We start from the raw sequence: 21,957 nt of genomic DNA, 5'->3' as shown, positions 1-21,957 counted from the left end.
TCTCCCACATATAACTAGAATACTCTTGAACATCTATAATAAAAAATGTACCTTGGGCTGGGGATACAGCGCAGTTGGTAGAGTGCTTGCCTCACAAGCACAAGGCCCTGGGTTCAACTCCCCAGCACCACAAAAAAAAAAAAAAAGTACCTGATATTTCTGCATATTATAAACATTTAAAATACCAGCTGGGGTTGTGGCTTAGTGGTATAGTGCTTGCCTAGCACGTGTGAGGCACTGGGTTTGATTCTCAGCACTGCACATTAATAAAGAAAATAAAGGTCCATCAACAACTAAAAATTTTAAAAATAAAATACCAATTACTTTATTAGTTAACATTTTAATGAACTCTGTGGTAATTTTCTATGTTGTATGCGATGCATTTGAGTTTTTCTTTACTGTTGAAAGTATTTACAGTAGTTGAAATAAACAGCAAATCAAAGATACATAATGATTCCATCAATACATAATAAATGCAAATAATATTTGGCAAAATCAAATAATTTTTTGTTGGTCACTTAACCAATTGAAGAGTTGCCTCACTTAGGTTTAATGGCTGGACAGGGTGGTTATGGCTATAGTCACTGTTACTTCACTGAGTGAAGATTGGGAACAGGTTAGTAAAAGTGAAGTGGCATAGAAATGAAAGCAATGTAATGAAATGTCTGTTTAAATAACATGAATGAGTCTGAATTCTCTTCAGATATGATCACAGCTTACTTTTCTTTTTTAACTGGGACTTAACACAACACATCCATTTTTGCTTTGTTTATGTATTAATTATAGGAAGTTCTTTAAACAAATAGATTTGGAATAAAAATTTTTATAGATTGTTAAGTGCTCAAATAGGGATATTAAATACTCAAATAGGGATATCAAGGTATACTGGTACTTTTCTTGACCATTCTGCTATATACACAGACTGAGTACTAAATATATCCTAATTTGTTTCAATTTTGTATCGAATCAATTCTCACATCCCTGTGTTCCTCTTCCTCTCCTTATTTCATAGCTATTTCTTCCTTTTTATTCCCAGTATCATTCTAATTCAGATGCCCATTTTCATTCCTACCTGGCAAAATCCCTATTCTCCATCATCCTTCTACCTCCAAGATATTCTTTGCACTGTTAGAAAAAAATTTCTCTCCCCTTCATATCCCATATTTAAGATTTTACAATTTTACTCTGACCTGTTTTCTCTTTTGCTCTTGAGACTTTGTTCTAAGCAAATTGATCTACTACTTCCTTCCTGTTCCCTTCACATCATAACTGTTAACCCTTTGGTAGTTTTTTCTATACACCATACATTATTCTAAGGTCTGAACATAATACCTCACTTAATAGTAACTGCAGATATTTGGAGTATCTCATTTTCATTTTACAAGTAAGGTGGACACAGAAAGGTTAACATTAAGGTTAAGGTTAACTTGCCCCAAGGTTATACAGCTTGGAAGGGGCACAATGGACAGTAAGTAGGGTTTTGTTCTGTTTAAGTTTGTTTTGTTTTGTAAAGACAGTTAAGCCCAGGAACACTTTTGCCACTGAACTATATCCCCTAGTCCTTATAATTTTTTTTTTTTTTTTTTTTTTTTTTGAGATAAGATCTTGCTAAGTTGCTAATGGTGATACCAGGCAAATTTGTGATCCTCTTGCCTCAGCCTTCCAAGTCACTGAGATTACAGATATATGCCACCACGTTGGCCTAAACTGTTGTTTTTCAGAATAAGAAGGTTATTGCCAGGTACAGTGGCACACTTCTGTAATCCCATCAACTGGGAGGCTGAGGCAGGAGGATTGCAAATTCAAGGCCAGCCTCAGCAACTTAGGGAGACTCTGCTTCAAAATTGGGGGGGGGGGGTATGTGGCTCAGTGGGTAAGTGCCCCTGGGTTTAATTCCTGGTACCAAAAATAAAAAGAGAGAATGAGAAGAGGACAAAGGTTTTTTTCCTTGTGTGGTGGTATATGCCTGTAATCCCAGTTACTGGGGAGGCAGAAGCAGGAGGATTGCAAGTTTGAGGCCAGCCTTGGCAACTTAGTGAGACCCTGTCTCAAAATAAAAAGGGCTGGAGATAATAACTCAGTGGTAAGGCACCCTTGGATTAAATCCCTAATACCACAAAAAAATGAATAAATAATAATTTTTAAAAAGTTAAAAGGACTAGGGATATAGCTCAGTGGTAATGCATCCCTATTTCAATACCCAGTACCAAAAAACATTTCTGACATCAGTTGTGTGGGTTTTCCACACATGGTAATTCTCTAATTTTCTATAGACCCTCAACTAGATATCCTATGGTTTAATTTGATTCTATACAGAGTTAGTGCAGGCTCAAGTAAAAGGCTTAGTCCCACAAGACTGTCTCCACTTAATATGCCAGTCACAAATCTGAGTCTTCTGTACTTCTGACCAGTGAGCTATAAATTGGGAGGTCCCATAGTCCCCACTTCACGTTCACTAATTTGCTAGAATAGCTCACAGAAACTTGGAAAACAGTTTATTTGTCGTAAAAGATACAACTCAGGAACAGCCAAATGGAAGTGATGCCGAGGACAAGGCCTGAGGAGAGTGTGCCTGGAATCTCCCAGGCCTTCCAAGTCTACCACCCTCCCATCATCTGTCAGTGTTCACTATCCAAAAGATTTCCAAGCTTTAGGGGTTTCATGGAGATTCCATTACTAAAGATGATTGTTTAAAGCAGTGGCCACTTGATATCTGACCCTCCTGTATGGGCTCAAAGTTTAAACCCTCTCATCACTATAGGCCCCATCCTTCAGTAGTCACCTCATCAGCATGAACTCAGGTGTGGTCAACAGGAGACTTAACAGAAGAGGCTCTTCTTACCCTTAAGGGTTTCAGGAGCTCTGTGCCTTGATTCAAAGACCAGATATATTTCTTACACTGCAAGGGGATATATATTCTTATTTGCATGCTATGTGTTCATGTAGTTGTGGGGATCAAACCCAGGGCCCTAAGGCTTGCTAGGCAAGTGCTATATCATTGAGCTACATATCTAACCCTTTTCATTTGAGACAGAGTCTCCCTAAATTCTGTCTGGCCTTGAATTTGCAGTTCTGCTGCCTAAGTATTAACAGGCATGCCCACCCCTGCCTGATTCTTCTTAATACATAAAATGCTTGTGGAAGGAAGGAACTAACAATAATAGTAATTGAGGAAATGGGTGGCTGAAGGGAGCTAATGTTGAGAGGACATTTCTTCACAGAGTTACTGTACAATTGATATTTTTTTAACTGTATGAATATATATATTTTTAAATCTTTCAAAAGCCAAGTTCATGCATCTCCTCTTCTGTGAACTTTTACTGACAGCTTCAACCCAAATTGGAATGCTTAAGAATTGTTCCTTCATATTACTCTGGCAGTTTCTTTAGGCACTTAAAATTCTGTCCTCAAAGCCACCTCCTACATAGTTTTCTGAACACCAAGAGCATTGAGAATAGTATCTTGTAAAAAGTAACTGGTTCAAAGGAAAACTAATGTGTAAAGATGGAAATCAGATTAGTGTTTACTACCAATAGGGAATAGCAGATTGACTTGAATCTGGCATGTAGGAACTTTGGGGAGTGATAGAAATGTTCTATTTCTTGATTTGAATGATGATTATATTAGTATGTACACTTATCAAAACTAAATGGGCACATTCTTTTTACCTCTATGTGAATTATTCCTCACTAGAATGTAATTTAAAAAGAAGGAAAAAACAAAAACATTAAACTGGGCACCATAGCACATCCTTTGTATTCTCAGCTCTGAGAGAGGTTGAAACAACAGGATCACAAATTTTAGGCCAGCAACAATTTTTTTAAGTAGTTCAGTATTTCTTAAATGACTGATTATTATTCTGCCTAATTTCACATTTCTTTATTCACTTCTCAATAGTTCTGAAACACAGACAACGTTGGAGGGGAAAGGAAGTGAAGATTCATCTTATAAACCAATTTTTTCAACTCTTCTGAAACCAACATTTTAAATGTGGTTAAGGTAGGAAAAAAGAACTTGTGCATGTATGTGTCTTTAGCAGACAGAGCTAGAATTATTTTAGTGATGGTTAATAATAATCAAAAGAAAAAAGAAAGGGAAAAAAAACTAGTTTTTTACCAAATTAAATTTCTTAGCAGTAATTAATCTTTTATTGAAGGTGGGTTTTTGCTGTTTTTTATTTTTGTTTTAATATTAAGAGTGGAAGGGAACTTTAGGTCAGAATTATATCATTAAAATAGTTTGGAGACCAGTAACTTTTTAGAATTGGATGTGTAAAGAAAAAATTATCACTTACAGTATAACTTAGTGATCAAGAATAACTGTGTAAAACATTTTCATGACTGAATCAAATATTAAATCAATGATACTGAACCATTAACAAAATCTTGAAAGTGAAAAATAAAGAAAAAAACATTTACCATTTACTTCAGATTATTAGCAAGAGTGTTTCTGGGCCACCTTTTCTGGATATCTGATACTCGTTTTATGTATATTTCTCTTTTGCCAAAAAGATTTTGCAATTGAGATTCTTCAAGTAAAATATGTCTTCTTAAGTTGCTTTGTGCATTTGTGTCAAAAAGTTTCTAGGCTTGTGTACATCCATACATCCAGAAGGTTACCAAGATCGTGAAATAATGTTGCTGATTTTGATGTTGTTTAAAATGAGTTTGGAAAAACAACTGAAACAGATTCCTCTAGTAGACTTTCAGAGCCTCCTGATAAACCTGATGAAAAACATCAGAGATTGGAACACAAAGGTACCATTACTTAAAATTTGAGTATTGATTTTTTTTTTACAGCATCACAGTTTGACTTTCATAGTGCCTACAGAATTAAAATTGTTCCTAAGCTCAATTAAAATCTTTAACAAATGGAAAAGAGACTGTGGAAAGTGCTGTCTTTACTGAAATTGTATTACATAAATTAAAAATATTTCTTTTCTAAAACTGCAACTATTCATTCAACAAAGATTTATTTATCGAGGATTTATTATGGACTAAGCATTCATATGATAGGTGCTAGAAACCCAGCTGTGGAAAGGACAATGCCCTTGCCTTCACAAAGCTTTCATCCTACTCAGAGTTAGATGATAAAACAAGTAAAGGTGGATTGTAATAACATATCAGGTTGTAATTAAGTGCTGCAAATTAAAACAAAGCAGGACATGGGTACAGAGAGTAGAAAGACACAGATGCCAGGCTATTTCATTTGAGGCAGTCAGGGAAGACCTTTCTGAAATGACCTTTGAGCAGAGATACCTAATTGAAATGATGTAATAATTTTTGCTTAAAGCTAAACTTCAGTAGGCCACGTGGAGTGTGGATATGTACAATTTTGTTAAGACCTTTTTAAAAAATTATATTTTTCAACCACTTTTTGTGGAAATTAAAAGCACAAAAGTAGAGAGTAGTGTAATAAGCCTGTAAGTAGCTACCAACCAGCTTCAAAAAATTATCAACACAGTCTTGCTTACTCTGTTATCCTACCCCATACTTCCTCTAGTCATCAAGTTATTCTGAAGCATTTATGTCAAAAAGTTTCTCGGCTTGTGTACATCCATCCATTCAGAAGGTTACCACGATCATGAAATAATGTTGCTGATTTTGATGTTGTTTAAAATTAGTCCCCCCTCCCCTGCCCCTTGAGCCCAGGGACACAACCACCCTTTTATATTTTATTTTGAGACAGGGACCTGCTCAGTTGTTTAGGGCCTCGCTAAGTTACTGAGGTTGGCTTTGAACTGAAATCCTCCTGCCTCAGCCTCCTGAACTGTGTACGCCACTGCAACTGTTAGGCTTTCAAAAATACTTGAAGCTGGGCATGGTGGCGCACACCTGTAATCTCAGTTACTCAGGTGGCTGAGGCAGGAGGATTATAGATTTGAAGCCAGCCTTAAAGCTTAGCAAGACCCTGTCTCCAAATAAAAAATAAAAAGGACTGGGGATATAGCTCAATGGTAAAGCACCCCTGAGCTCAGTCCCTAGCACTAAAAAAATAATAATTAAAATACTGGAGCCTGGCATGGTGGCACACACCTATGATCCCAGCAACTTGGGAGGCTGACACTAGAGGATTACAAGTTCAAGGTCAGCCTCAGCAACTCAGTGAGGCCCTAAGCAACTTGGCAAGAACCTGTCTCAAAATAAAAAATTAAAAGGGTTGGGGATGTAACTCAGTGGTAATACCCCTATGTTCAATCCCCAGTTAAACCTTCCTTCCCCCAACCCCAAACAAATAAATAAAATGCTGAAATAGAATCCCTAAAGTGCAAGAAATTCCAGGTCAAAAGCATATATGATTTTTGTGCAACCCTCAATATACACATTTGGAAACTGGCGTTTTTGTTAATTGTTTTATTCTTCCAACAAGGACTGTTTAAATATGAATAGAGATATGATATGACAAGACATGAGAGCCAATGAAATTCTGATGAATGTGTTTGGTTTAAGATAAAACAGAATCTGTTGTGTACTTTTAGCAGGTTCTAGATTCCATGCATTTTCAAAAACTGAGCATTCTATTTTGTTACTGCTTCCATTAGGCTGGGAATGAATGTGGACTTGATTCTGCTATTCTGTTTGGAAAGAAATCTTGCACATTTCTTTTTTTTCAGGTACCTGAACTCTGCCTGGGCATAAATGAACTCTCTAGTCATCCACACAACCTTCTGTGGTTGGTACAGCTAGTCCCTAACTGGACATCACGTGGAAGGTATTGAGAAGTGAGAATGAAACATTTAAGAAACTTTATAATATTTACAATGAAATACTTCTGGGTCCTTTATTTTCAGCCACTATTCTTTTAATGTTACATAAGAGCTATTGTTTCTATTTAGTTGAGGGTAAAGGTATTGATAGCCTGATTCTGATTCTTTTTAATACTGGGGATTGAACCTAGAACTGAGCTACATCTCCAGCCCTTTTTATTTTTTATTTTGAGATGGGATCTTGGTAAGTTGCCAAGGCTGGCCTCAAATTTGTGATCTTCTTATCTCAGCTTCTCAAGTTGCTGGAATTATAGGTGTGCACCACCACATTCAGCTGATTCCAATTTTTAATTTAGGTCATTTTGTAATCCCCCTCCTCCTGTGTACCCCTCTCTTCTGCTCTCCTACCACCACTGCCACTGTGCTACCTCTCCAGCTACTTCTATGTTGCCCAGCTTGGCCTCAAACTTGTGATCATCCTCCCTCAGCCTTCTGAGTGGCTGGGATTACAGGCATGCAGCACTGGACTTACTATGGTACTTTTGAGGTTTAGTTTTAGTTTATCTATAATATAGGTTGCATACATTGTAAAAATGAATGAATTAGCTTTGGGGGAGTGCACAAATCTTTCTACCTTTATGTTTTAGTATTTTACATTAAAATGTTACTATTCTATAATAGTTCCTATGTTCTTATACAGCCTTCTCTTGAAACATTGCTTGTATTTCCAGTTAGAACTAGACCAACTTTTGGCTCTTTTTGCTTTGTAAGTCATGTTGATTAAAATACTTTAAAATTCTAATTTCAGACAACTCAGACAGTGCCTCAGTCTAGTGATTATTTCAAAGCTTTTGGATGAGAAACATGAAGATGTCCCTAATGCCAATAATCTGCAGGTATAAGTACTGTTTTTTTTGTTTGTTTGTTTTTTTTTTTTTTTTTTTTAATGTGGGAATGGTAATGAAGTATAGTGAAAATTAATGACTCCTAAGTCAAAATTCCTTAGTGGTGTTACTATTCATGTAATCTTTAGCATGGTACTTGACTAACAATATCCAGTTTCTTAATAGAAGAGAGACCAATAAAGAAAAGGAAGGGGATCAAGAGGGAAGGGAGAAGGAAGAGCAAGGGGAGGTTTTGGGAAATAAAATTGACTAAATTATACCATGTTCATGTATACATACAGCAATAGGGAATCCCACTTTTATGTATGTTCATAGTGTACTCATTAGAATAGAAGGGAGACCAGTAGACTAGAGGAAGGAAATCTCAGAGAGCGATTGAGAGGAAGAAAAGGGAAAATACCAGGAATGAGATTGATCAAATTAATGTTCATGTAGAAATATGTCACAATAAATCTCACATATAATTATAGTGCACCAATTAAAAAACATAAAAAAGAAACCATTATTTGTACATAGTGCTCAGTAAAATAGTATCTGCTACCATAAAAAAAATATAAAATATAAATTAAGTGTTCTTGTTTGAATGCAGTTCAGTACAAGGTACTCTACCATCTACCAGGTTCTAGAGATTGAAAACAAAAAAAGAATTAGAGACTACTCTTAAGAACATAACCTGGTGATTGAAACACAAAATAAAGCAATCATCGAGGGTTTTTGTGGTAATAACCAATAATAGAAGTATGCACAAGGTGTTAGAGATTAATGGGGACAGACAGTTTTTGCTTCATTGAATTGAGGTAGATTTGATTCCAGATATATGGACACCATTCCTGAACCAGCAGGATAATTAATATATAACTCACAATCCTTTCAGTGGTATTTACTACTATTAAAAGAGGTCCAGGATATGATTTCTATCACTAATTCATATTTGAATTATGCAATCTAGATTTGTTTTTAACTCCTTATAATAGTTCTGTTCAGAATTCAATGACGTCTATCCACTGGGAAATTGAACTTCACTGACTTTCAAATAATTTCACAGAGAAAGCATTCCCTGTGACCTCTGCTATGTTATTTGGCCGTTTAAACATTTATCCTTAGTTACAAGTACTAAATCTTTAACTTAAAATCCCTTTTTAAGCAATTGAGGACTTTTAAGTAAAGGAGAAATGAGTATCATTGGACTATAAAGAAAGGTAAAGAGGCAAAATTAGAGAAGGCAAAATGAACAGTGGGGAACACTAGGGAAAAGTGACCTAAGAAAGAACAACTGTATTGCTTAGCATTATTCATTGTCTCTTTCTTTCAATAGATATCAGTCCTACATCGATATCTTGTGCAAATGAAGCCTTCTGATTTGTTGAAGAAAATGGTCTTGAAGAAAAGGGCTGAACAACCAAATGGAACTATTGATGACAGTCTTCATTTAGAACTTGAAAAGCAGGTATCCAGGGCTGGATCTCAGAGCACATAAGAGCATAAAGTGATGTTTCCTATTTATTGCTATCATGACATAACTCAGTAAACTTAAGAGCTGAGAATTTAGTAAAAGGACGGTTGTTGATAATTTAATACTGGGAGAAATTTTTGTAGCTCTATACTAGGGCAGTTGTGAGGATTGCACTTGAGTTAGAAGTCTTTAAAAGGCCTAGATTAAATGCATGTCTTTTCCTTTCTTACTAGCTGGTTTAAATCCTTTATCCTCCCTGAGCCACTTTCCTAATAGGTAAATTGTGAATGACATCAGTGCTAACTAATTCCTAGGTATTGATTTTATTTATTTCTCTAACAGGCATATTACCTGACCTACATTCTTCTTCATTTAGTCGGTGAAGTTAGTTGTTCTCATTCTTTTCCTTCTGCACAACGGGTAGGTGAAGTTTAGTGGTGATGTGTTTTAAAAGGTGTCACTATTGATAGAATGAATGAGCATGCTTTAGTAAAGAGAAGAATTAATAAGGGTTAACTGGAGAGGGGAAGTAATAGTAACCTGCAAATACATCATATTAACAAGAATTGTCAACAAATGTTATTCAGTTTCACCATAACTTGGCAACAGTATAATATATTCATAACCAAGGTCACCAAATACCATATGGGCAGCTTTTAGCTGATTTCTTCTCACCTTTTCTTATGCTTCTTTTTCTTTTTTCTTTTTATTCTTTTTAAACAAACAACATTTGACTGGTCATGGCACGCCTGTAACCCCAGTGGCTCGAGAGGCTGAAGCAGGAGGATCATGAGTTCAAAGCCAGCCTCAGCAATTCAGTGAGACACTGTCTCTAAATTAAACATTTAAAAAGGCTGAGGATGTGGCTCAGTAGTTAAGTGCCTGTGGGTTCAGTCTCCAGTACCAAAAAATTAAAAAATGAAAAAAGAAACAACATTTGCCTTCAACACTAAACTTATATTAAGTCATACCACTTCAGGAGTGGATTTCATTTCTAAATTATCTCTACATATTATACTTTTGTTTTATTTTTTGATACTGGGGATTGAACCCTGGGTGCTTTACCACTGAGCTACATTCCCAGTCCTTTTTATTTTGAGAGAGGGTCTACTAAGTTGCTGAAGGTCTCACAAAGTTGCTGAGCCTGGCTTTGAATTTGTAATCCTCATGCCTCAGCATCCCAGGTCACTGGGATTTTAGGTGTACACCACTCCCCATATTAAGATTTTCATTCTGAATTAACCTTTTATCCCTATGCTATTGGGGAAAGGTCTTATTTAATTTAATACCTCTTGCTTCATATCTTAACTAGTCCAGTCCCTATTTTAATGTTTTCTTTTTTTTCAGTACTAGGGATTGAACCCAGGGCCACACATGCTAGGCAAGTGCTCTACCTCTGAGCTACATGTCCAACCTTTTCAGTCCCTGTTTTTTTTATTTGTTTTTGGGGTTGGGGGTTGAACCCAGTGGTTCTTTACTACTGGACTACACCCCCAGTCCTTCTTTATATTATTTAAGTTGCCCAGACTGGCCTCAAACTTGCGATCCTCCTATCTCAGTCTCCCAAATAACTGGGATTACAAGTGTGCACCACCAGTCCTGGCTTGTGTATATTTTTACTATTAACAAGCAGTAGACTATAACCATCCTGTTATCATAGAAGTGACACTGATAGGACTGCTATTATGTTGGATGATCTAACATCAGAAACTGCTAACTGGGGGATGACAGATTTTTTTTAAATCATTAATTTGTTCTACTTACCTAATTCTTCATTAATTTGTAATATTTCATAGTTGTTTTCATCCATTACATTTGTTTTGTCTTGCACAGAAGCACTTCGTACTACTCTGTGGGGCTTTGGAAAAGCATGTTAAATGTGACATTAGGGAAGATGCAAGACTTTTTTACAGAACTAAGGTAAGTTGTTTTTTTTTTTTATTTTTTCATTTTTGTGTTAAATCTTGGTTACATTAATATTTAAGGGAAGAAGCCAGGCGTGGTGGCACACACCTGTAATTCCCAGCTGTAATTTGTAAATCACACCTGTAATTTGGGAGGCTGAGACAGAAGGATTGCAAGTTCGAGGCCAGCTTCAGCAACTTACCAAGCCCTGCCTCAAAAAAAAAAAAAAAAGGCTGAGGATTTAGCTCTCTGGTAGAGCACTTACCTACCATGCCAAGGCCCTGGATTCCCAGCACTACAAAATAAATACATAAAAGATTAAAAATAGGACTTTGTTCCTTTTTTTTTTTTTTTTAATGTGGTGCTGAGGATCAAACCCAGTGCCTCACATAGATAGGCAAGTGCTCTACCACTGAGCTATAGCCCCAAGCCAGACACCAAAGGAGAATGTCTTAGTTTTTTTCTCATAGTACATATTGAAGCCCTTATGCTTAAGATAGTGTCAAGGATTGAAGCACTGTTTAAATAAATATATAATTACAAAATAGTGGCTGTGAAATTTTATGATGGTTGAAAACTTTTTTTGTTTGTTGTTGTTGTTTGTTTTTGTTTTTTATTACCAGGGATTGAACCCAACAGCACTTAACCACTGAACCACATCCCTAGTCCATGTCTCACTAAGTTGCTTAGGGCCTCACTAAGTTGCTGAGACTAGCTTTGAACTTGTGATCCTCCTGCCTCAGCCTCCCAAGCCGCTGGTGTTACAGGCACGCGCCACCACACCCAGCAGCTGTTATTCTTTAAATATTATATTTAAGAAATTGTTAAAAGACCTCTTCAAGAAATCTGAGTCAACCATTCTGAGCTCTAGGATGGAAGTAACTCAACAATAAGCCTAAGTTTTTTTCTTGTTAAAGGTTTTATATATTTATAGTAGAAAAACCAAGTTTGTGAACATAGGGTAGGAAAGCAACTTTAGTATTAATAGAATTATTTTGAGGTTTTTCCTGAAACATAAAATTAAATAGTGCTTTTTTAAAACTTGTAAGGATTTTTTAATTCCCAAATCATCTTTTTAGTTTTTGTAATGTAAAGTGGATTCTTTTGTTCCTCTGGTGTTTGGCTTGTCATTGAGTCTCAGCATTATAACTTTATCTCTCACATTAATTAGCTACAAAGGCTAATCATTTGAATAATGCCCATTTGGATGTAGTATATATTTACTTAAGTGAATTGAAGTTAAATACAGAAATCATTCTAACTGAAGAAATTAAACCAGATTTCTGATTTTCAGATACATATAAGGAATAGCTCATTGCCTTAGAAGGTAAGCCCTACCTTTCAAAGCACATTCTGACTAGAGTTACTAGTCTGTAGAACTTGGTGGTAGTGACCATTACTGACAGAAATGCTAAAATGGGCCACCTCCTACCTCAGCCTTCCAAGTCACTGAAATAACAAACATGCTTTATGATTCTTAAAACCAAGGGCCTAGCACAGATTAGTGCCAAGGCTCCTCTTACTGTGAAGAGTGACAATAGTGGTCTGTGGAAATTGTTTCAGAAGGATGGTCCTACTGAAATTGGTGAGTTTGCATGCCTCTCCAAAAGCCTCTCCCAGAAAACGTAGTGATTATTTTGGTGACAATTTGCTGAACTCTAGATGAGAAACAAGGCAGAGTTTACAATTTACTTTGTGCAGCTATAAAGTTCCTTGTTTAAAAACATTTCTCAAGCAGTTATGGTCAGGAGCTAATGAAAAATCTCAAGTGTGGTAGAATTTTGCTTTTGGGGAAAAGTTTGAGTTTTGCACAAAGACTTGCCAAACCTCTAAATGTAGGAATATACCAGGTATTTGAAGGGGATTCATAGCACTTTGCAAAAACAGAGAGAAGAAGAATGATGAATTTTGGGTCTTCTGATAATGTGGAAAGGAACAAAGGACAAATGTTTTTTGTGGTTTTGAGTCTTTCAAATAGAAGCTGGTAAGATAGGGAATAGCTAAAGCCTTGAACCCTATAACACAATCCACTCTTAGATTCTCTATTTAACTGTTACAGAGCCAGCAAATCAAAAATGTAAGTTCCTTTGAATGCAGGGTTTATGCTTTTCTGTATTATGTTTAATAACTAATAGGGAAATTGAGTTCTAAGCATTCAATATTTTATATTATGATGATAAAGGAAAGTTTTGTTTATTACTATAATTTGAAAGCCCCTCTAAATGATGAGGAACTTGTTTTCTCTTAACAAAAACCAAATTGAGTGTGTGCCTGTCAAAGCTATAAGCTCTTTTGTATCGAGTGTTAAATGGATTGTAGGTGAGGATGTTTTGATCTGATCCATTTTCCTCTTTTTGATATTTTTAAGGTGAAAGACTTGGTTGCCAGGATACATGGAAAATGGCAGGAAATAATTCAGAACTGTCGGCCTACTCAGGTGTCATTTTATTAAACAATTTATTCTTAATAGTTTTACTAAATGGTACTTTTCGTACTTTTTTCTTTTTTTTTTTTTGCGGTGCTGGAGATTGAACCCAGGGCCTTGTGCTTGCAAGGCAAGCACTCTACCAACTGAGCTATCTCCCCAGCCCCTTTTCATACTTTTGAAACAAAGTACAACAGAAGACTTGCTTCTAATTCTCTTTAAATTTAAAATGCCGGTGTAATATGTGGTGTGTGTGTGAATGATATTTGTTTGCTTTATGTTCATTAATTTATTTTCAGAGATGGCCAAACCCATTTCAGAATGCATCAAATGGAGGTTACTTCATAAGGAGCATTACTCCCCTCTCCCATTTATTTCCCCTGGTATGAATTGAACCCAGTGGTGTTCTACCATTAAACTATAACCTCAGACCTTTTTATTTTTATTTTTTTATTTTGAGATAGGATCTCGCTTAGTTGCCCAGGCTGGCCTTGAACTTGCAATCACCTGCCTTGGCCTCCTGTGTTGCTGGGAGTACAGGCATATATCACCATGTCCAGCTAAGGAATATTTTTCTTAACAGTTCTATTAAGACATAATACACATAGTGTATATTTCACCAACTTAAAGTATATGATGGTTTTTAATATATTCAGAGAATTGTGAATGTTATCACCATGGCCTAACTTTACAACATTTTTGTCACCTAAGAAATAAATTCCATACCCATTATCAGTTACTCCCCATTCCCTCACTTCCCTCATTCTCCTCCTCACTCTCTTTAGATCTAGACAAATAAAGTCTTAACTTTCTGTCTGTATAGATTTACCTAATCTGAACATTTTCTTTACATGAGATACATTATGTGGTCTTTGACTAACTTCTTTCACCTAACATAATGATAAGTGAATCCATGTTGTGGTATGTATATTCTTTTCTGTTGCTGAACAATATTTGATTGTGTGGATATATCTGTCACATGTCCACTTATTAGATGGACATTTCAGTTGTTTCTATTTTCTATTATGGATAATGCTCCCAAGAACATTTTTATATATGTTTTTATGTGAATATATTTACAAATGAAACCATCTTGAGCAAATGCCTGAGAGTAGAATTCCTGGGTCATTTGGTTATTCTATGTTCAACTTTTTTTGTTTTTGTAGCTTTTTTGCATGTGAGTTTTTTGTTTTGTCTTGCAGCACTTAGAATTGAACCCATCTTTACCACTGAGCTATTTTTTTACTTTGAGATAGGATCTCGCTAAGTTGCTAAGGCTGGCCTTGAACTTGTAATCCTCCTGCCTCAACCTTCTAAATTCCTGGGATTATAGGCATGTACCACCAAACCCAGTTTCTATGATCAGTGTTTTAAGGAGCTACTAGAGTGGCTGCACCATTTTACATTCCTACCAGAATATTTTGAGAATTTCAGTTTCTCCACATTCTTCCCAATTATTATCTGTCTTTTTGACTAAATATATAGTAGGGAGTGGGAATTGAAATCATATTATGGTTTTAATTTGCATCTTCCTAATAACTAATGATGTTGAGCATCTTCTAATGTGCTTATTGGCCATTTGTATAGCTTCCTTGGAGAAATGTCTATTCAGATCTCTTGCACTTATTTTTTTCCTTTGGTGCTTAGGAATTGAACCCAGGTGTACTTTATCACTGAGCTCTATTCCCATTCCTTTTTATTTTTTTTTATTTTGACACAGGGTCTTACTAAGTTGCTAAGTCTGGCCCCAAACTTGAAATCTTTCTGCCTCAGTTTTCAAAATCATTGAGATTACAAACCTGTGCCACTATGCCAGACTCACTGCCCATTTTTTAATGATTTAATTATCTTTTTATTGTTGAGTAGTAAGAATTCTCCATGTGTTCTGAATACAAGTCCCTTATTAGAAATATAATTTGCAAGTATTTCATCCCCTCTATTGTCTTCATTGTCTTGATAGTATCATTTACAGCACAAATATTTTTAGTTGTGGAGTCCAATTCATATCTTTTTTTTTCTTTTGTCATTCATGCTTTTGGTATCATATTTAAAGAGGTTTTTTGACTCGGTTTGGCATTTTCTTAACATCTGCTAATCAGTTTGCCATTTTGTTTGTTTGTAAACTAACTGATGCATGATTGTCTAAAATAACTTCTAAAGTTTTAATGTACATAGGAATCATCTTGGAACTTGGTGAAATTGCAGATTCTGATTCGTTAGGTCTGGAGTGGGACTGAGATATTCTGGAAGTTCAATAAGTTCTCAGATTGATACTAATGCTGCTGGTCCAGAGACTAAACTTTGAGTAGCCAGAGCCTTGAAATTGTTTATAATTCATTTCAAAATTATGTGAGCACTGAATATTAGCTAGAAAAAATATTTTTCTTTTTTTTTTTTTTTGTGTACCAGGGATTGAACCTATAGGTGCTCAACCTCTGAGCCACATTCTCAGCCTGTTTTTCCTTTTTTTTTTTTTTAATTTGAGATGATCTCACTAAGTTGCTAAGACTGGCTTTGAACTTCTGATCCTCCTGCCTCAGCCTCCTGAGCCACTGGGATTACAGGGGTGCACAACCACGCCTGGCAAATTTGTACTGCTTTGTTGTTTCAGTTTCTAACCCTCAGTAGACTTTTTTTAGTCTGACCATCTATGCTGATATGCCATTAAAATTAGAAAAGGATTTAATAATAAAACCTTATATTAATCAGCTTAACATTAATCTCCTTAAATATGTCCTTCATGAGTGTTGTTACCATTGTAAGAAAAAATGTCCTGTGTTTATGTTACACTTCTTTTCACTGTTAGATCACAAAATGTGACATTTGGACCTGATTATCAGAACTTTTCAAAGAAATGTATAATATGAAGATTTTATTACTTTTGTTATCAAAACCCATTGTTTGATGATTAGTGGTTTTTTAAGGGTTAATTCATAATTTGATTAAATTTTCCTTCTGCTTTTTTGTTTATTTGTTTTCCTTTTCTAGGGGCAGCTTCATGACTTCTGGGTACCAGATTCTTAACAGAAGTTACAGCAGCAAAAATATGAACCAAGAGAAATTCATTAAGAGCCTTTCCAAGAAGAATAAAAAGGATTACTTATGGATTCCAGTGCTACAGAATGCTAAGAAAATACACAGCAAATGTGCCACTTGAATAACTAGTATGAAGCTGGTAATGAAAAAATTGCCATTTCTAAAGCAGATATGAAATGTGATCTGCTTAATTTTTAAGGCAACTGACCTTTTAAAAGAGCAGAGTCCTATAAAAGGAGGGAAAGGATAGAAGCACCTCATAGTCTAACCTGCCTTTATTAACTCCTCCTGTTATATTAGAAACCAATTATCTTTTTTAGGGAGTATTTGTGGCACTCGGATAATCATGGGAAGTATGGAAGAAAAGAGTTTGGACCACTTTGAGGAGTTGGACGTAGAAACCAGGACCAAGTCCAGTTGGGTTTAATTTTCCTTCTTGGCTATTTTAGGATGCAAAGAGATTGCTTAGAACAGAGTTTAGCAACTAAGGTAGCAATCTTTTCTGTAACTTGTGTAAACCACAGTAGGTTTCAATCTCTCCTTTTTCCTTCACTATTCAAGATTATACATCTATTAGGTTTTTAAAACACACTAAAACAATGAAACAGATCCCCCTAAGAGGAAGAGGTTAAGCTGTAGTGGACTCTGTTTTTAAAATGCCAAAATATCCATATGCAGCTTGTTTTGAATTGCTTTTAAATGCACATATTTTTTTAAAATACTGGTTAAATCTTAGAATTCTGACCCTTGATAGCCATATTACAGAAGTCTCTATTATAAAAGCTTAAAGATCTGGAAAAGTTTCCGAAAACCTTGTTTCCATAAGTATATTACTTTGGCCGAGACCTGGATGGTGTTTATTCTTTAGGATATTGTGTGTGTGAGTGTGTGTGTGTGTGTGTGTGTGTGTGTGTACACGTGTATACATACACGCACACTCAAGCCTGTGTGCGCTCGTGTGCTTGTACCTTGAAGTTGTTGCACTTGAAAATCACAGCTGCTCTAAATTCTTAAACACTGGAAAGCCATCCTTTGGTTTTAAATGGTGGAGGGTTAGTAGAAGTGTACAGTGCTTGTTTTAGCCCAGGGGCCCTTTAAAGCCATTGGATAGTAACAGGCTCTTACTAGCCAACTCAAAAATTCTTTCGTTGACTGAATGTCTCTTTTAGTAGGGTTTGTTCCTGAAAGAGAATACGAACATTTTTTTTTTTGTTCTTTCAACATTGGCTTGGGTGACTTGCTCTCTCCTGAGCACTCTCATGTCTAGTTATAGGGGAAAAGATGATGGAAGTAAAGGGAACTGGACTTGATGTTTATGGTTTGAGAAGGGAGAAATTAAGTTTTAATTAAGAACTAACTTTCTACCTCTAAATTGAGGCTTAGGAGTAAAAAAAAAACCATTTTATCTTAAATTTATCATTTAAAATAGCATCAGTAACTTTTGAAGCTCATGTCAAGCTTTGGGCAGTTAGAGATTTCATAGGCAGGACTAAATAAATCCAGTTTCTAAGAACCCAGGCTGAATGAGGCTCCAAGAGTCAGACCAACAAGTTTTATTCTGTGTTGAGTTTACTGGTAAGAATAATATTATCTTGATACTACCTCTCAAGGGTATTGTTACAAAATGCCACTTATGAACGTTAAAAAGATAGATACAAAGAGTTATATTTGACAGAACTTGATGAAACTCTGGCATCTATCTGCCCAACAATGGGGGCTTTCACTCTGTAATTTAATACTTTGTAGATACATTATTTGTGTGTAATTTTATAAGTGTTCATATTTTTCTCATTTTGCATTGTGTAAAGTGTACAAAAATCTCAAAGTATAAAATACTGCTTATATTGCTTGTAATTACAGTGTGTAAATATTTTCTAATCGTGTACATTGACGGGGGGGGGGAACAAGTGGGTTATTCAGGTTTTTTTTTAAGTGACCCTTTTGTATTGCAGTTTCAACAGATAACTGCCCATCAAATTTAAAACCACTTTGATACATTTTTATTTAGCAGCTCCAATAAGAAAAATCTCTATTTTTAATTGTCTTTCTCCATTAAAAGAAAAATATTTCATGTGTCCCTTGAAATTAAATGGCCAGACGTCAGTTTAGGCCCTTTTATTTATGATTCTGGTAGACATCTTCTGTCTCCAGGTCATAGTCCAGTCAGTATCTACATTCGGGTTCTCATAGAAATTCTGTGATTTTCTTTTAGCACAAGTAGCCCATGGTTTTCTCCCAAATAAAGTATTTTCCTTCACCCTCTTGAGTCCCCATGCTTTGTCTCCCTCCTCTTGTTGTTGCCCAGTGAATGGGATGACAGAGAGGGAGAAAATGTTCATTGCACAAAGAATGTCAGGCCACTTTTGGGACTTGGCAAACAAAGCTTGCACTGAGTGGTGGTGTGTTTGGCGATATTACTGTGCCAAAAATCACCTTGTTTAATTATCTGGTTGTATATGTCAAACTTATTACCCTTATTGCAAGCTGAAAATTAAGATAATTGTGTTTATGCTTTTGTGTGTAACCATTTGCCTTTTCTAACCTGCTTTTCTTGTTAGCTGAAAAATATAATTCTGTTAGTTAAGTGAAGACACTCATGCACAGAACACATCTACGTAGCAGTAAAGTAACAGCATTTGTACATTTGCTGTCTGTCTCCTGATGGCAGTGGTGCCTTTGTCACCTTTTAGAAGGTTGGCATTTTGTTTTCATTTTGAAATGCAAGTAGTAGCTTGCTTTTGACTTCACAAAATCTCCCCAGATGTAAAAGTTAGGTAATGGCATGTTATCATCCAGACTTAGTTGAAGCATTTGCTTTTTTTTTTTTTTTTTTTTTTTTTTTTTTTTTAATCAAAACAGATATAGTTGGTGGGGACTGGCCAGTAATAATGTGTGGAGTCTTTAAACCAAGAATAATTTTTAAATTAAAGAAATAATAAGAATTTGGGAAGTGACCCATTAACAAGTGACTGAGTTGGAGAATTAGGAATTGACTATCCTGGTTTGTCTGTGAGGGGGCAAGTGTAGGTACAGATGGCTGGCCATGTAGAGAAGTTAAGCATGATCTTGGTGGTTATTTCTCACTCATCAGCAGTGTTGGTGCACCTCATTATCTGTGCATTTGTTTTCCTAAGAGTCGTGTCAGTCAGTGAGTCCACCAGTTCCTAGACAGTAAATGCAGATTTCCCTCTTCTTTTTTTTTTTTTTCCTCTTAAAATTTTATACTACATCTTGTTTAAAGTCCTATGAATGTATGTGTGTGTTATTAAAACTGCTTTTTCTCAGTTTGAACATGTGTTTGGCAACATTTGTTTGGGGTTGGTATCTGGAATTCCCTGTTGATTCCCTTGCTCAGTTTTTAAACTGACTTATTCCTTTCTTTCTCTTTGGTTTCTCCAGTTTTTTAGCTCCATAGCTTCTGTTTCTGTAAAACATAAAAGCTATAGCTGTACATAGTTCACTTTTATGTAACCAGTTAATAATTCGCTGTATACTTTATAGTCAGGAATTCAGTTCATTTTTACCTCATTTGCCATGTTCATTTAACAACTTTTTAGTACCTACATGTTAGACACCCTTTTTAGGAGTCAGTAAGGACTTGGTGATGAACAATACAAACAGCTCTCAGGATCTTGCCTGCTGATACCACGTTAAAATACTTTAATCAATTGGGCAAAGAGGGCTGGAAAAAAATTACCTTGACCTAGTTGCAATGTTCTAGAGTGCAGGACCAAAAAGGGGGACACCCTACGGTGCAGAGACAGGGCTCAGGATCACCTTTGGCCAACCAGGCAGATAAGACTCTGGGTATGCCAACTATGGGGAGACACAAGTTTATACTTCCTTACAGAAGAAGCTATTACAAACTCAGAAGGCCTAGACATTGTTGTTGGAGTCTTCAATTCCAGAACCATACTAGTATTTCATTATCCCTTCCCATAGATGAGTTGGAGGATGCCACCTTTTTCTCTTGACAGTGGGGTGGAGGAATGGGGGTTGACAACCAGGCAGAAGCAGAAACACTGCTGCAGTACTTAAATTGGGCAGGCAGCACAGCCTTGTACAACATAAGAGAAGGGCTTTGACCTTGCCCCTAGGTCTGGCCTTAGATTCCAGTCTCACCACTCTAGCCATTTGATATTGGGCAAGTTCCTGTTTCTCCATCTGTTAAAAGGAACAACAATGGTATCTGCCTCAGGGTTTGTAAGGATTAAATGAGCTATTGCATGAAAAGTACTCAGTACAGTGCCTGGCATGTGGCAGGAACTCAGTCATTGCTAGCTATTCTTACAATTTTGCATTAACTTGAGACTCTTCTGATGACAATTAAAATTGCTTCTACGCAGGTACTCTGGGGTGTGCTGATGTCTGATCAAATTTTATCCCCAGAAAGTATAGTTGTGTGCTCTGTTCCTTTAACCTCAGGGGTCTCCAGATGCTGCTCTGTCTAGCCCTGTCTCTGCTGGTAAAATTTAATAAGCCATGTGCCATTTGCATACTTGTAATCCTTGCTACTCAGGAGGCTGAAACAGGAGGATCACAATTTTGGGGCCTGCATGGGCAATTTAGCAAGACCCTTTCTCAAAAAGATAAGTTTTTTTAAGTACTGAAGATGTAGCTCAAAGCACCCCCAAGTTCAGTTCTCAATACCAAAAAATAAAGTTTCTTTTATTTTTTTCCTTATGCCAAATGGCGGAGAAAGAGGTGGTGGGGTGGTGGTTTTCCAGTATTCATGGATGTGTCCTGATAATCCCTTTTCCTTGCTAACCATTCCCTAGGCTGGAGTCAAGAGAGGGCAAACCGGAAGACCCAACTTTGGGTCTGACTCCAAGAAGACTGGTTGGAGGAAAACTTAGCAGGCAAAACAGGCTTCTGTGGAACAGTGAGACTACAATATTTTTATACTGGTGACCGTGTCTGCTGAAACACCTCAGCTCTGTATGTGGCCAGAAAGATCACACCACCTAAAGGGAAAGTGCTAGGCAAACCAGAGATGGAGATGGCAAAGCAGGAATAGAAATGCTGCCACAGTGAACAGGAAGTAAGACAACCTGATTAGGCCAGAGTTCTCTGCCTCAGGGAGCCTGTCCTCAAAGTTTCAGGAGTTCATACCCACCCCCTCACCTAGGATCCCTGCTACAGTGAGTAACCGCTCTGCGCGGACCCTGGAACCTAACCAGCCCTGGTGTGTAGATGACTGAGAATCTTTGGTGAAGACAAAGAACACTCTTATCATCCACTTTCTTACAGCAGAAAAAAGTGGCCTAGCAAAAACAAGATTTATATTTGTATATGTGTGAAGTACTCCAAGGTTTCAAAATGGAATCTTCCCACAGCCACCCTATCAAGTAGCAAGGGTAGTGATTTCAAGGATGAGTAATAGCCTGCTCAAGGAATAACCTGGCACAAAGTTAATGCTGGGTTAGGATTAATTTCTTGAATATTTGTTTTCAAATATTTTTCTACTGTCAGTATTTCCCTCATATTTTATCACCTTGATTTGCGTGGGAGGAATCATGTCAAAGAT

The 21,957-nt window shown here is 36.4% G+C and overlaps 1 protein-coding gene across 1 annotated transcript in view; it reads left to right on the top strand.

Moving 5' to 3' along the window:
- The window catches only part of SLF2 (SMC5-SMC6 complex localization factor 2), a 43,163-nt gene extending 26,010 nt beyond the window's left edge, over positions 1-17,153 (top strand). Inside the window, 10 exon segments of the mRNA XM_079137975.1 lie at positions 3,898-3,968; positions 3,971-3,999; positions 4,581-4,757; positions 6,614-6,711; positions 7,515-7,602; positions 8,927-9,058; positions 9,407-9,484; positions 10,898-10,984; positions 13,338-13,406; positions 16,383-17,153. Coding sequence (XP_078994101.1) covers positions 3,898-3,968; positions 3,971-3,999; positions 4,581-4,757; positions 6,614-6,711; positions 7,515-7,602; positions 8,927-9,058; positions 9,407-9,484; positions 10,898-10,984; positions 13,338-13,406; positions 16,383-16,418 — 865 coding nt within the window. The 3' untranslated portion in view covers positions 16,419-17,153.
- The last annotated feature ends 4,804 nt before the right edge of the window (positions 17,154-21,957 follow it).

This window comes from Sciurus vulgaris, assembly GCF_902686455.1.
Source record: "Sciurus vulgaris genome assembly, chromosome: 4".
Taxonomy (NCBI): domain Eukaryota; kingdom Metazoa; phylum Chordata; class Mammalia; order Rodentia; family Sciuridae; genus Sciurus; species Sciurus vulgaris.
The sequence above is the reverse complement of the archived record's forward strand: the minus strand, read 5'-3'. Positions and strand labels throughout refer to the sequence as shown.